The sequence below is a fragment of the Ailuropoda melanoleuca genome, chromosome 12 (assembly GCF_002007445.2).
Source record: "Ailuropoda melanoleuca isolate Jingjing chromosome 12, ASM200744v2, whole genome shotgun sequence".
NCBI classification, from domain to species: Eukaryota; Metazoa; Chordata; class Mammalia; order Carnivora; family Ursidae; genus Ailuropoda; species Ailuropoda melanoleuca.
In genome coordinates, this window is record NC_048229.1 from 8,489,970 (window position 1) to 8,504,821 (window position 14,852).

General features: G+C 49.0%; 1 protein-coding gene across 5 annotated transcripts in view; it reads left to right on the forward strand.

Annotated features, from left to right (window-relative positions):
* CUX2 (cut like homeobox 2) overlaps positions 1–14,852 on the forward strand; it is a 313,858-nt gene that overhangs the window by 259,398 nt on the left and 39,608 nt on the right. For all 5 annotated transcript variants that reach the window (XM_034638633.1, XM_034638637.1, XM_034638636.1 and 2 more), the window contains exon 5: positions 14,664–14,798. In XM_034638633.1, the coding sequence (XP_034494524.1) occupies positions 14,664–14,798 (135 nt within the window). The remainder of the gene's footprint in view (positions 1–14,663; positions 14,799–14,852) is intronic.

Genomic DNA, 14,852 nt, shown 5'->3' on the forward strand with positions numbered 1-14,852 from the left:
CAATCACAGGGCCAGAGTGCCAGCCAGGGACTGTGAGAGTTCCCAAGACTGGTGCAGAGCTTTGCAGAAGGTCCTCATGCCCTCCTGCCCCTCCCCCCAAGGGGGTCATTCCAAATCTGGTGCTGACTCCACGAGTCTGATTTCCCAACTCTGCTCCCCAGAAATGGAGAGGTGGGGGAGACGTACGTCCCTAGCTGTCACTGAGCTGGAGAACAAGGAGCCTTAACTGATGGAGACATACTGTTCGAACGGCCCCTTTAGGGGCTCTAATTCATTTTCAAGACATTTAAGAATAACAAAATGTTTTAATGATTTCTTAGGGGAATTAGGAAGACATATTTTTGTTCTCATTAAATTTTATCCTCAGACACAAGAACCAAATGTCAGATGTGTTTTTGGTGCTCAGAGCTTCCCTGCGCATTGTCCCCCACACACACTGCTCCAACCCCCTCCAGAAAAATAACACTCCTGGAAAATTTGCCAGGATGCACGCTCTCCTGTTTTTATATTTCTTGACAGGCAAATTATTTGTTGAAATACTTTCCACCCCCCTCCAAAGCCACACAAGTCCTGATTCAACATTTTTGTTTTGAATGACTGCTGCCAACACAAATCTTTGGCAGAGAATGCGATATGGCGTGATTGCTCAGCAAGTATTTTGATAAGTGTGCAGCCTGTATGTCTGTAATTACGAAAGAAAACCGTAAATCTTTTGGATATTGTTCACACAGATGTGGCGTGAAGTGAGAAAAAAAGCAGTAAAACGTGTTAAAAGCATAATTAATGTCATTGTTGTGGAGGATGATTTGATTTAAACCTTTCTGACTTCTGTATCGGTGGAGGCTGATTTCTTTATCGCGCTCGCAGTCACTAGGTACCGACCCGCGCTTCACAAAGCTAACTTGTTAACTGAGTGATTAGTTAAAAGTAAAGGGGGGGGAGAAAGAAAGGAAGAAAAAATGAAAAAAAAAGGAAACAAGGAGAGAGCAAGTAAGAGAGCAGGCAGAGGAGGACTGCTGAAGAGATAAGAAGAGAGAGGTGAGTGCCCCCACAATGTTTTTTCTGCTTTACTCTGGTTTTTAAAAATCCAGTGCAGGAGATGGCGACTCCTGACAGGCATTTCTGTCCCTGCTGCTTCTTTCAGGAGGCAAGGCTGGTCAGCTTAGGTGCTTGAGCTGCAGAGTCAGACACAGCGGGGTAGGACTCTCAGTTTGGTGGTTTTGAGCTGTGTGACCTTGGGCAGGGGCCCGAACTTCTCTGAGCTCTGATTTCTCTGTCTTTAGCAGAGGGATAATAATAGAAGCTACTCACTATTTGACATGAAGATCCACTCTCCTAGGCGTGAAAGCATTTGGCAGGGTCTAATAACCAGCAGCCCATTGCAAAGCCGACATCAGAGTGTAAGTTACATGGATCACAAGCATTTGCTGCTGATCTCACAAGGTTCTGTCAATTCTCGAGGACATGGGGTGAGCATTTTAGGCAACAGAGTTATTGAGTCTGGAATAGGAAAATACTTTACGGTGTTTCGGGTTTTAATTTTTTTTCTCCCCAATTGTAAAAGTCACGTATGCATGCTGTCAACTTCAGAAAATACAGAAAAGTAGAAAGAAGGAGAGGGAACCCCCTACTAGAGAAGCAGTGGGAACATTGTTTTTCTTTCTGATCTTTTCCTTATGTACTTCAAAACGGTGGTTCATTCTGCTTGTACCATTTTGAATCATCCTTCCTTTTACCCAACATGAGTATACGTATTTCCCTGTGTAATTAAAAATCCTGAGTAGCTTTGGTTCATTGTGCACAATGGGCTCTTGTGTGGCTGTGCTATAATTTGCTGGACCCCCTCTCCAGCATTGGGCATTTAGGGTGCTCAGGAATGAGCAGCTTATTGGTACTATGCTGTAGTTCTGAGGACAAGGAAGAAAACTTGGGAAGGAAAATAGACTATAGCCACACATTGGCCCCAAACCCAGGATCAGTGGTCAGAAAGAATAAGAATTTTTTTTCTCCTTGTTGATTTCTTTTGTACTCATTCATTTGCTACACTGAATATCTTTTCATATGTTATGAACCACTCATATTCTTTTGTGAATCACTGGCTCATGTATCTTAGCCCATTTTTCTATCAAAGAGATCACTTTTTTATTGATTTGTAGACACTCTTTGTATATTAAAGATAATAAACTTTGTCCTGATAAACATGTCACATATCTTCTCCCCTAGTTTGCTTTTTGTTTATAATGTCTATTGTTTATCGTACATAGCAGGCATTCAAAAGATATTTGCAGAAAGTAAGAATTTTTACCAAACCTTTGCTCTTACAGCTTCTGGATTTCATGTCATATTTTTTAAAACCCCTTCTTGCTTGAAAGTTATAGGGGTTTTTTTAGTACTTTTGTGATCTTAGTTTTTAAAAATATGAATCTTTGAACCATCTGAAATAGTATGTTGATGGAAGTAGTGAGGGAGGTTAAGAATTTAGCTTTGCTTTTGTCCCAAATGACTAATTCTACTGCCATCTAGCGGATAAGCCACCTTCACAAATACAGGAAATAAGGATTTTAGTATAAGAGAAACTCTTGTTTCTGTTTGCTCTCACTTCCTTCCCTTTCTCCTCGAATATGCCTCGTTCACTTGATCCTGTAGGGAACAAGGCCAGATTTTCCTGAAGATGGTAGTTAACTTTAGAAGGCATTACACCACCTCTCCCCTGCCAGAAGTGCTCTCTCGCCATGGCTGCCTGCCTAACTTTCACTACTCCTGGTAACCAAGGGCTGGAGGAAGATTAAATGAAAGCATCTGGCATGATGCTAGTACCCAGTAGGTGCTCAATGCATGGCTGTTCCCTTCCAGAAGGAAAGCCAGGCACGTCAACTGTGGCTTTTCGTCAGTTCATTCTGAGCACCTGCTGGAGTTGAGCCCTGTGGGAACTCAAGCCTGAGCCTTCCTCTGCCCTCAGAGACTCGAAGTCTGGCAGGGACAACATGACCCAAAGTCAGACGGCCAGAACACCCAGCAGGAAAAGGGCTCCGAGGCTAGACAGCCAGAGGAGGTGCCTCAGAGAAGGCAAGTTCTGAATGTGGTTCTAAAGCATAAGCTGCCGTCCTCACAGGGCTGCTTGAGGGGTGCTTCCTATGTGTTGGGCAATGTATGCAGCCCCTTAGAGAAATGAGTTCATGATCCCCACAGCCCCCTTGATGATAAATAAGCTGTCCTGCTGTGCAGCTGAGAAAATGTAGGCTCAGAGAGATCAAGTCACTTGCCTGAGGTCACACAGCAGAGAGGCAGTAGAGCCTGAACCTTGACGCCTGGCTCCTAACCTACATGCAAGTTCAGTTTAAAAATCGAAAGGACTGGGACAAAACCATTGGGCGTTTGGCCTCCAAAAAGAGTGACAAACAGCTAAGGGTCTTAGTTGCCAGTAGGTTGAGAGGTTCTAGGCCTAGAGGATGAGCCCTTTGCTGAAATGCAGGTGTGTTACCCAGAAGAGGAACAAGTGAAACCCCCCCCCAGCCAAGAACTCCTCGTTCTCCCGGCTCAGGGCTCCACAGCCTGGTACTTCTGTTGACGGGAAACAGTCGCAGAGCTCCAAATTCAGGGAGCAGAGTGATGACGGAGGAGCACTAGCAGGACCCCAGGCTAGAGGGCCCTCCTACAGAGAAGAGCCAATCCCCATCCTGCCCTTGTGCTTCCCGTATCAAACTTCGCTTTTCTTCCCCTCAGTTTCCCCATTTATAAAATATGGATCATAATCTTACCTAATTATGGGCCAATTGGGTGGATTCGAGTGGAGAACATGGAGCATGGTGCCTGCTATAGAGTAGCAGCTCCATGCAATTCATTAAATATTGAGCACCTGCTGTTCACCGGACACTCCACTCACCACTAGGAGCACAATGTGAAGCAAAGCACACTGTCACTGCCTGCCTGGAACTTTCTGTGAAACTCCACATATGGGAACTCGATTTGTATTATAATGGACATGGCTTTGAATCCAGTTTCTGCTGCTCCTGGCTGGGTGACCCTGAGTAACTGGTTCTGCCTCTCAGCCTGTTTCCTGGCCTGGAAAAGCACACTGATCTCCTGGTACCTCCGAGAGGAGTCATCATGGTGCAGAGTATAGAAGTCCTTCTGAGTGTCTGGCACCTAGTAAGTGCTCAGTAAACAGTCCCTGCAGCTATGTTGGTGTTGTTGCATTACCAACACCACCCGTGCCAAGAAGGAAGACCTTCCCCAGCCCCTCTGTCCGTGCTTCAGCCAGAAGACCGCCCGGAGCAGCCGGTCCTGGCAATGGAGGGAAGAGCGGGTGGGCGGACACATGGCTCACGGCTGTGTGTAAGGGCCCCACACCCCATCTGCTCTCAAAAAGTTAAGATTAAAGGATCAGAGTTAGTCTCACTGCCGCCGTCAATAGCCTAAGCCTCCCACCCATGCAGGCGCCCGGAGCCTGGGCCCAGATGGGAGAAGGCTTCTGTCTCGAAGATATTTTGGAGGGGCGCACGCATACTTCTGCATATATGTGTTTCTAAACAGCCTCTCGGACAGCCTTCGCAGCTCCAGCTTTCCTAAAAAAGCTCTGAATGCCACTTTCCTTCAGATGGACACAGTGGGAGGAATGAGACAGCTTTTCCTAGCTCCCCGGCTCCCTCCACCCCAACCCCACAGACACTTTCTGAAGAAAAAACACCAACAGCATCAGCTAGTGGTGGAAGATGGGATAACGATGTTTTACCCATCTCCTCCGGCAGGGCCTTTGTAAAGCCGGTGTGGTATTAAAATATTACAAATCCGTTGGCAGTATTCTCTAAGGGGTTAGATCCAATGTAACCAAAATGAATTAGTCATTTTATTAAGCAGTTTATGCATAAAGAGCAGGTTGATGGCTGTAAGACAAAGGCACTCTGCTTCCTGACAGTGTCCCCCCTCCCTGCACTCCCATCAGGACCTGCCACCTCGGATGGTTCATATTTGATCCTCCGTGTCTGCCAGCGTGCTCAATTAATCCAAAAGATTTGTTGTAGTCAAACATTTCTGATTTGGGGTCCCCTGTTCGGGGCTTTTTCATTCAGGCTGGATCCAAGACCCTTTGATTCCCACTGCCACTGCCCTCATCTATATATCGACTGTGCTCTGTCGCAGGAGTGAAGTGAGGGAGTCCCGCTCACGGCTCTGGGCAGCCGCGTGTCTTGGCTGAAAGGCTTCCGCTGGAAGTGCTGAGCCTGGCAGAACCCTGGGCTCCCTGGCTCCAGATGAGGAGATGTTTTGTCACTTCTCCTGACACCAGGAGAGGAGGCTTGCCAGACACCAGAGTGGGGGCATGGGTCACTTTGAAGGTTGGGGGCTTGTGGGACCCAGCACTTCCCTCGATGGGGTCACCTGATACAGGGAACAGCCTCATTGTACCTGGCACAGCAGTGAAACTTTGAACACATTAGGTGCTGGGCGTCACCTTTCTTCTTCTAGATAAAGTTTCAGGCTGGTGCTAGAGCATCTTAAACACCTGTGAATACCTGTGAGTCTCCCCTTTTAGCCAGAGGAGAGCCAGCCTCGGGCTCCCAGTCTCAGGCAGCAAGAGAGTCTAACTAGAATTTAATAGCATCAGTTTTCACCCAACGTGGGGCTTGAACTCACCACCCTGAGATCCAGAGCTGCACGCTCTCCCAGCTGAGCCAGCCAGGCGCCCCCCTTTGTGTTTATTTTTATGGTTTAAAGCACCTTCTATTTGTGATACAGGATCCCAATTATCTATTTACAATCATGTAACAAAATATTCCTTTAAAATCTTTTTTAAGTTAAAAAATATTGAGTCACATAAGGACAAATGTCACTTTTGTAATCTTTTAGAGGCAGGTGGATACAGCAGAAGTTGTGAAGTGAGTCTGTCAGTGTCTGGCATATGGGCTATACTGGGTTCAAATTCAGCTCTGCCTTGTTCTAGGTTGGTGACCTTGAACAAATGGCTTCCCTTTGCTAGGCCTCAGTTTTCTCATCTGAAAGATGAGGATATAACCATCTCTCACAAGATTTGATTGTTTTGATGATTAAATGAGATGTAAATATATGTGAAGTATTTGGCATATGTGAGTGGGGGGAATATGAAGAAATGTCAGTTCCCTGAGCTTTTGGCTCAAGACACTGGATGGAGGTCTTATCTAACCCCATACTTTAGCTTCCCAGATGTGGGTGCCCCACCTGCTCCAGGATTGATGGTAGCTGGAGTTTTGGGAATGAAGACCAGAAACCAGTGGTTAAGGGCCAGAGCCAGCTCTGAACCCAACTTCCACCCTTGGCAGCAGCACCTAGACCAGCCTGCAGGGAAGGGAGATGAAGCTGGCACCAGAAGTGCCTGGACATGGCCAGCCTCTCTCAGCCCCACATTCTCATCAGTAAAATGGGTCAGTTGTTGTGAAGGTTGAGCTAAGTTGTATTTCTGAGACAGTAACTGGGAGAGGGGGTGCGTGGCTGGTCACAAGGATCCACCACCCTTTCTTGGTCTGGTAGGGGCTATTTGTCCTGGTGCTTCCTGTGTCTAGATTATTCTCTCTCTCCCCCTTCTGGGTCCCTCATCTCCTTCAAGGCTCTGTTCAAATGTCACCTCCTTCAGGAAGCCTTCCCTGACCAGCCTGCCTCCATTAGCATCATTTCCCTCACCACGCATGTCAGGCCACTCTCTGCCCTGACCCTGCCTTCCTTTTCTTCTCTATCCCCTTACTGTCATTGGTTTATTTGTCCTTTATTCATCTCTCTCCCTAGCATGTCAACCCCAGGAAGACAGAAATTCCCTCTTAGTCACTGCTGTATCTCCAGGGCCCCAAAACTTCCCCTGCACACAGCAGGTGCTCAGAAAATATTCGCAACTGAAGTAGTGGTGTGTGGCACATAGTAGGTGCTCAGTAAAAATGTGCTGGTGAATAAATGACTGCATCAGGGACTGTATTCGCTTCTTATTGTTGCTGTAACCAATGACCACAGACTTAGAAGCTCAGCACATTTACTGAGCACCTACTATGTGAAAGGCCAGAGCAGGGCCCCAAGGGGAAGGGGAAGACTGACGAATGAAAGCAAGAGCCCCCCCTCCAGTTCCCCGTGACTGTCAGGTTCTCTGAGAAACCTCTTCCAAACATTTTAAAGATCTGTTGTCACTTCTCTCTCTTTCAATTTGTGTTTGTAAGAGCAGCCAGTGACATTTAGCTGATGGATCGAATAATGCTGTTGGACAAAGTAAGTGGGAAACCCTTGGATTTGCCAGCCACTATGGCTGAGCATTCTACCTATGTGTGATTTGGCAAATCTTCCAGTCTGGATGCTAGTCATTTTTTTCCTCCCTAACTCAGCCCCCGGCAATATAGCTCAGGGCTCCGTGGATTTCTCCCAGATAGGGGAGGTGGGAAGAAATGAGTTTCCCACACACTGTAAAATCTAAATTCCCACTGAGCACCAGCAGACAGGAAATAAAGGGTAGAAAATACCCGGGGAAGTAAGAGACCATCGTTGCTGTGTACTTTTCAGAGCAAGGACCCTACTCAACCCACAGCCCAATGCCTCAGTAGTTGCAGAGGATAAAAATGCAAGGACCTGCTACTTTCTCTTACACAGCGGGCTCTTTCCCTGGATGCCAGGTGAGATGGGTGCAGCAGGAGAGAAGTTGGTTAGACTTGAGCGAGGACTTCTCTCCTATGGAACTTGGAGCCTTGGCAGCTCCTCAGTCCTGCCTCTCTCACAGTTGCTATCCAGTCAGTTAGCATGTGTTGTGGTTTGAATTGTGTGCCCCAGAAAGACATGTGGGGGTCCATACCCATGAATGTCCTAACCTCTGGTACCCTTATTTAGAAGGAGAATCTTTGCAGATGCAAGTTAGGAAGAGGTCATCAGGTGGACCCTAATTCAGTATGCTGGTGACCTCATAAGAAGAGGAGAGAGACACACAGAGGAGAAGGTCATGTGATAACAGAGCCAAAGCCAAGAAACTATAGCCAAGGACTGCCAAGGATTGCCAGTAACACCAGAAGCGGAGAGGAAGGCGTGGAGCAGATGGGGAGAGCACAGCTCTGTCAGCAGACTTTGGACTTGCGTCCTCCAGAGCATGGTGTATCCATTTTCTGGGGCTGCCATACCAAATTACCACAAACTAGGTAGTTTGAAACCATGGAAATTTATTCTCTCAGTTCTGGAGGCCAGAAGTTCAAAATCAAAGTGTTGGCAGGGTCAGTTCCTTCTGAAGACTCCAAGGAGAACCTGTTCCAGTCCCCTGTCCTACCTCTGGTGGAGGCGGGCCACCTGTGCTCGCAGACGCATCACCTGGATCTCTGCCTCCGTCTTTGGAGGGACTTCTCTGTGTGTCTCTTCTTAAAAAGACACCAGTCAGGGGCACCGGGGTGGCTCAGTTGGTTAAGCGTCTACCTTCGGCTCATATCATGATCCCAGGGTCCTGGGATCGAGTCCCGCATCAGGCTCCCTGCTCAGCAAGGAGCTTGCTTCTTGTTCTCCTGCTGCTGCTCCCCCTGCTTGTGCTCTCTCCCTCCCTCTCTCTCTCTCTCTGTCAAATAAATAAATAAAATCTTTTTAAAAATTTTTTTAAAATAAAGGACACCAGTCCTTGGATTAGTCAACCCCAATCCAGTTGACCTCATCTTAACTTGATTCCTTCTGCAAAGACCCTATTTCTAAATAAGGTCAAGTTCTGAAGTTCTGGATGGACATGAATCTTGGGGAACACTAGTCAACCTAGGACACCACACCCCATCAGTTCTTCCTGTCTACCTCTTGAATCTGAGCACTCTCCCCTTCTGCCACCTCCTTGCTGCCAACATCGCTGCTAGGACAGTCCCAGTAACCTCCCCTCTGGCTCCCTCTACAGCTCATTTTTCACGCAGCAGCTTGGATGAGCCTTTGAAAAAAGCGAAACAGAACATGTCACACTCACTTCCCAGTGCCCTTAGGATAAATCCCATCCCCCCCATATCACCTGACTGGGATGTCAGCTACACAGACAAGGCACCATCGTGCCCCCCACAGATGCTCAACAAAGTCATGCTGAGCAAAGCCTGTACGTGGACTCCTAGGTCCCCCTGTGAGCTGTGCCCCCTCCAGACTCATCAGTGGAAAGTGCCAGCACCACACCATCAGTTTCACCTCCCTAGACTCTGGATTCTAGCAGCAGCTCCACAGGGGAGCCACCATGGCGGTCCCCATTTTACAGATGGGAAAACTGAGGGTCCAAGAGGAGAAAAAATAGTCACATGTTGGTTTTGGTCCTGTGGAAGCAGACAGATGCCAAGACAGCATTAGATAGGCAATTGGTTTATTGGGGGAGATGCCTGTGAAGAATGAAGGAGAGGGAGAGGAGGAGGCAGGGAGAGACTTCAGATGGCAATGCTGGTCTGAACCTGGGGGTGAGGGGAGGAAGGAAGCTTGGTGGGAAGACCCTCAAACGGCAGTGCAGCTCCGAGAAAGTCTCAGCCGGGCTGACAGGCAGCCCCAACACGAGGTGTACTAGTGTGCTCAGGCTGCTCTGATGGTACCACAGACCAGGTGGCCTAAACAACAGAAATTCATTTCTCACACTTCTGGAGGTTGGAAGTCCAAGATCAAGGTGCCAGCAGAGCTGGTGTCTGGTGAGAGCTCTCCTCCCGGCTTGCAGATGGCTGCCTTTGCTGTCTTCACAGGGCCTTTCTCTGCAGAAAGTTCTGGTATCTTCCTCTTCATGTAAGGACACTGGTCCTATGGAATTAGAACCCCAACCTTATGTCCTCACTTAACCTGAATTACCTCCTCAGAGGCCCTGTCTCCAAATACGGCCTCATCAGGGGTTTAGGGATTTAATACATAGATTTGGAGAGACACAGTTCAGTCCATGATACAAGTGTTGCCAGTTCCAGCATCACCAGGTGTGGCCTCCGAGCTAACACTCCAGAGGATCGGAAGTACAGTACCCGCTGTGTCACCGACTCCTTGCAGGAGGTTTCCACGGCTGCCACAAGTCATAAATATACACTCAGGTAGAGTCTGCTGGGTGCCAGGCCCCATTACAGGGCTCGGCATCTCATGGGATCCCTGCACAGCCCATATGCAGTAGGTCTGCTGTCCCCGTTTTATCAGTGGGGAAACTGAGACACACAGAGCTTAAGCGACTTTCTCTAGAGATGTCACAGCAGGGAATTGACCCTCAGTCTCCCAGCCTGGCCCCCTCCCCCTTTGTCTGAGGGTGGTTTGAGAATTCACAACATTCACACCTCTTGTGTTGAGCTAACCTGTGAAGGTGTCTAATGCAATCTTTCTGCCAAGCATCCCAGCTCTAAGGGATAGGCCCAGGGCCAAAAGCACTCACATTGACAGGACCCCACCTCTATCTGACTGACATCCAGTGTTGATATACTTGTAATAGGAATTTGAGCAGAGAGCCCAGAGAAGTCTGGTGCTCTGTCCAAGGCCACACAGTAAGCTGACAACAAGGCTAAGAACAGAGCCGTTAGTCTCATGCTCCTAGCCTAATAGTAAAAAATCCCCATGCCCTGCCTCAAGGCAGCTTGGCCTACTGCAAATAATCACCTGGCATGCTGAGTTCAAATCCCGCCTCTGCCACTTCTGAGCTAGGTGACCTTGGGTACATGGCATCTCTTGTCTGGGCCTTCATTTTCTTGTCTGGAAAATGGAGAATATCAACAGCTACCTTACTGGGCCTCACCTTGGGGAAATGACTTCACCCCGCCCCTTATGCCTCAGTTTCCCCATCTGTAAAATGGGAACACAACTGTACCTACCTCATAGTGCTGTGGTGAAGATTGTAGGAATTCTAATTCGTGTAAAATGCTTTGGTTGTTAGATTCAGTCACAGTCTGACTTTGGCTGAATCATCTGAATACCCCTGCCCCTTCCTCCCTCAGATAGGGGAACCAGGAAGGAAGTGTGGGTAGAAGAGGCCCAAGAGCCTGTCTCAGTCTTTCCACCAACTCGCTGGCGGACTTCAGGGAAGTCATAGGGACCCCACTTAACCCGCTCTGTGCACTGGGGACCCTTCAGGTCCCTCCCCAGTGTGACTTTCCATGCTGGAATTTTTGGGCCCCAGAGTGGAGTTCAAAGCAGGATTATTGGATTCTGGATCTCCTGGGGACTGATGAGAATATATGAGGCCATACCTGGTCCCAAGACTCAGAGCATCACCAAGCAGACAGCTTGCCTCCAGATCACCGCAAGACCAGGCATGCTGCCTCCCCTCACGTAATAGCAACCTTATCACACTTACCAAGCCCAGCTGTGTACCTAGCACCGTGCAGATCTCTATGTTCTCAGCCAGATGTCCTAACCAACCCTGCACACATGGCCCCATTTTACAGATGAGAAAATGAAGGCTCTGAGAAGTTAACTAACTGTCCAAAGTTATTGGCCAATTTGGAGCCAGAGCTGGCACCAGCATCCCTTGCATCATGTTGCCTCTGTCGGTATCTTTTTTAATCTTCCCAATAATAATTCCTGGGAACTAGGAACTGTTGTAGTTCTCCCACTGTATTAGGGGGGAAACAAGGCTCATGGCTCCTTGGAATTTGGATCCAGAGCTAGGCTTCAGCTTCTGTGAGCTTAACCACTATGTTCTACCCTGTACCAGCAAACAAAGGCAAAACACGGGAGCCTTGGAATCACTGAACCTCTATTAAGCAGGGATCCAGCCAGTCCTGCTCCTCCAGCCTTTCAGGGGCCCACCTGAGGGCAGCTCCCCCTGGACAGACTGCACAAGGCAGCAAGGAGTGGCCCACAGGGCCTCCGAGCAGAGTGAAGGAACGAACCGTCAATCCCTGATCCCTGGAAATGGGGTGGGTGATACCCTTTATCACCCAAGTGTAATCATTTGGCTTAGATGGTCTCGTGGCCATCCAGCCCCCAAGCCACGAGCTGGATCTTGTCCACCTCCTTGGAACCAGAGTGAGCCCTCCATGGCCCACTCTGAGCTGCACCCTCCCATGTTTATCTAACTTCTCTGACCCCGGCAAGTGCTCATGGCCTTTCTCTTCCTTTCTGAAAACCAGGACACAATAGGAAGCATTTCCTTGAACTTATTAAAAAATCCAGACTTGTAAATTAATTTGTCCGTGTTGTACAAAGGCAGTGCAGATGGACTCATTAGCATGCACACAACAAATAATTATAGATGAATTTTTAGCTGGCCTGCCTAATGCGCTTGCTGGGTTAATTATGTCAATGTATAATTACATCAGCCCGGGGAGACATAATGGCATACCCCGCTGAGCAGGCCCTGCCTAATGACGGGGCGTGGGGGGAGTGCTGACAGAGGAAAGACGGCAGCGTTCCCGCGCACCTGCTTACCTCGGCACAAACGCCCATTGTCAGAGCCTCCCGCCACCTAAACAAACAGACAGGAGGAGAGGCAAAAAACGCAGAGGCGACCTTGTTCCAGCCGGACCTGAAGGCTCCTGCATGTAGGCGCTGTCCTGTTTCTTCCATCAGCAGATGTTTATTGGGTCAGATTGTGTGTTGGACTTCATTCACCCACAAGGGGTCCAGTGGGGAGCGAAAACAGATGCAGTCCCAGCCCTGCCTTGTGGAGTTTGCAGTCCAGTGGGTGTTAATTAGGTAGACTTGCCAATCAGTGAAAATTGTAAGTACAGTGAGTGCTGTAAAGGAAAGGTGAGGGCAGCTAGGAGAGCTCGTGTGGGAGGAATGATGGACTGGTCAAGGCAGGCTTCCTGGAAGAAGTGGCATTTAAGTTGCAATATGAAAGGTGATTAAGCATTAACTAGCTTAAAGAGGTTAAAGGAGAGAACAGGGTGTTCCTGGCAGTGGCTCTTGCCCAGACAAAGGTTCCAGGGTAGGAAGGTGCATTTGAGGAATTAAGAGAAAGCCAGTGTGACTGGAGCTCAGAAAGGAATAGCCAGGGCTTCCATTTGTTCCAAGGTGACCAAATGCCAGGCACTGTGTTGAGCACTTTATGTGTGTGGATACTCATCTCAGCCCTCGGAGGTCGATACTTTTACGGTGAGGCACAGAGAGTGAGAATTTTTCGCCAGAGTCACACAACAGTCCTGAAAAGCAAGTATAGATTAGGCCAGGACCCAGGATCCATGCACTAATCCCTCTGCCCCCCAGCAGAGCGCAGTCGCCAAGTGGATGGTGGCAGGAGACTCCAGGAGAGGGACCAGCAAGAGAGAGGGCTCCAGTTCATTTGAAAGGACTGTGGACCAGACCCAGTCCCCTTGGTCTGGAGCAAGGAGGCTCTGGCTTTCCTGGGCCCCCATGAACACCTACCTGGGAGGCTCGGTTGAAAATGTCCACACCTCTCGGACAGGAAGGCTTTGTGGCATCTGAGAAAGAAATTCAGACTTGAACCTCACCTCCACCCTTCAGCAAGTCACATGGCTTCTCTGAGCTGGTTTCCTCATCTGTGAAAATAAGTTGAATCCAAGCCAGCCTCCAGGGGATGCTAGGAGTATCATGGGAACCCATTCCCATGAACAGCTTTGTAACCTAGAAGAGGCCACACCAACCTCTGGCATTATCCAGGTGTTCTTAGTACCCGCCCAGAGTGGGGGGTTGGGGAAAGTCACCTGGAAGATCTGCTGGAATCTAGATCTGAAGAAAGAGGAAGTGCTTACTAGATGGGGGGGGGGCAGAATTCCAGGCAGAAGAACCTACAGATTCCTCATCTTTTAGCTATTGAGATATCGGGAGGTATCTTACATCCAGATATGTATTTTACCCCCAGAAAAGCCATTATTTAATCGACCACGCATGGGGGCACCTGGGTGGCTCAGTCTATTGGGTGTCTGCCTTCAGCCCAGGTCATAATCCCAGAGTCCTGGGATCGAGCCCCTGCTCAGTGGGGAGTCTGCTTCTCCCTCTCCTTCCCCCTCTGGCCCTTCCCCCCCCTTATCAGGCACTCTGTCTCTCAAATAAATAAATAAAATATTTTTAAAATCAACCATGCATGTAACAAATGATGGTGTGTTGATCCAGATCCATTGAGAAGCACCCCAGGATTAGGTAGGTAGGTAGGTAGGTAGGTAGAAAGAAAGAAAGAAAGAAAGAGAAAGAAAGAAAGAAAGAAAGAAAGAGTTGAGGACACGCAGGGGAAGGAAAATAAGGAGGGAGGTGGGAGAAGTGTCAGAGGAAGGAGAGACAGGGAACTGGGTGGAAACACCCAGACGGTTTAGTCTGGGCCGTCTGTACAGTGCTGGGCAGGCCTTGCAGGAGTCCTTGGTCCTCAGAGCAGTCCTGGTCCCTCAGGAGTCTGCCCCATCCCCAGCTGCCTGCAGACCTGTGTGGGAAGGCCAGGGGGAGGGCTGGCCTCAGACTGATGGTTTTCAGAGTGGGGTCCTTGTTTGGAGGCATACAATACAGTCTCATGGCCACCTCAGACGGCACCATAGAATCTAGAAAATGCAGTTATTGTGACAGTTATTATTGTTATTATTATTCCCAGGTGGGCAAGACACCCACACCCAAAGGGATGGCACACGCTCCCCTGAGCAGGCACCTGGAGAAGGCTGCCTCATAAAGCAGAAATTCCACATTGCTCTCCTAAGCCATCAGAGCAACTCCAGAAGGCTCTTGAGAATGGTCCCTCCACCCCCTGTAGAGGGCCCCACCAGGCCTTGCAGCCCTCAGCCCTCAGGGCCCCCACAACTCCTGGGCTCCTCTCTCTGTGTGTGCAGACCCCGTGCCTGTGTTTGAAGCGACGCGCAGCCTAGACGACAGACTGCAGCCCCCCAGCTTCGACCCCAGTGGGCAGCCGCGGCGAGACCTCCACACTTCGTGGAAGAGGCACCCCGAACTCCTAGGCCCCAAAGGTACTGATAAGGTCTTCATGGGACATCCATAATAAACAAATGGGCTGTGGATCT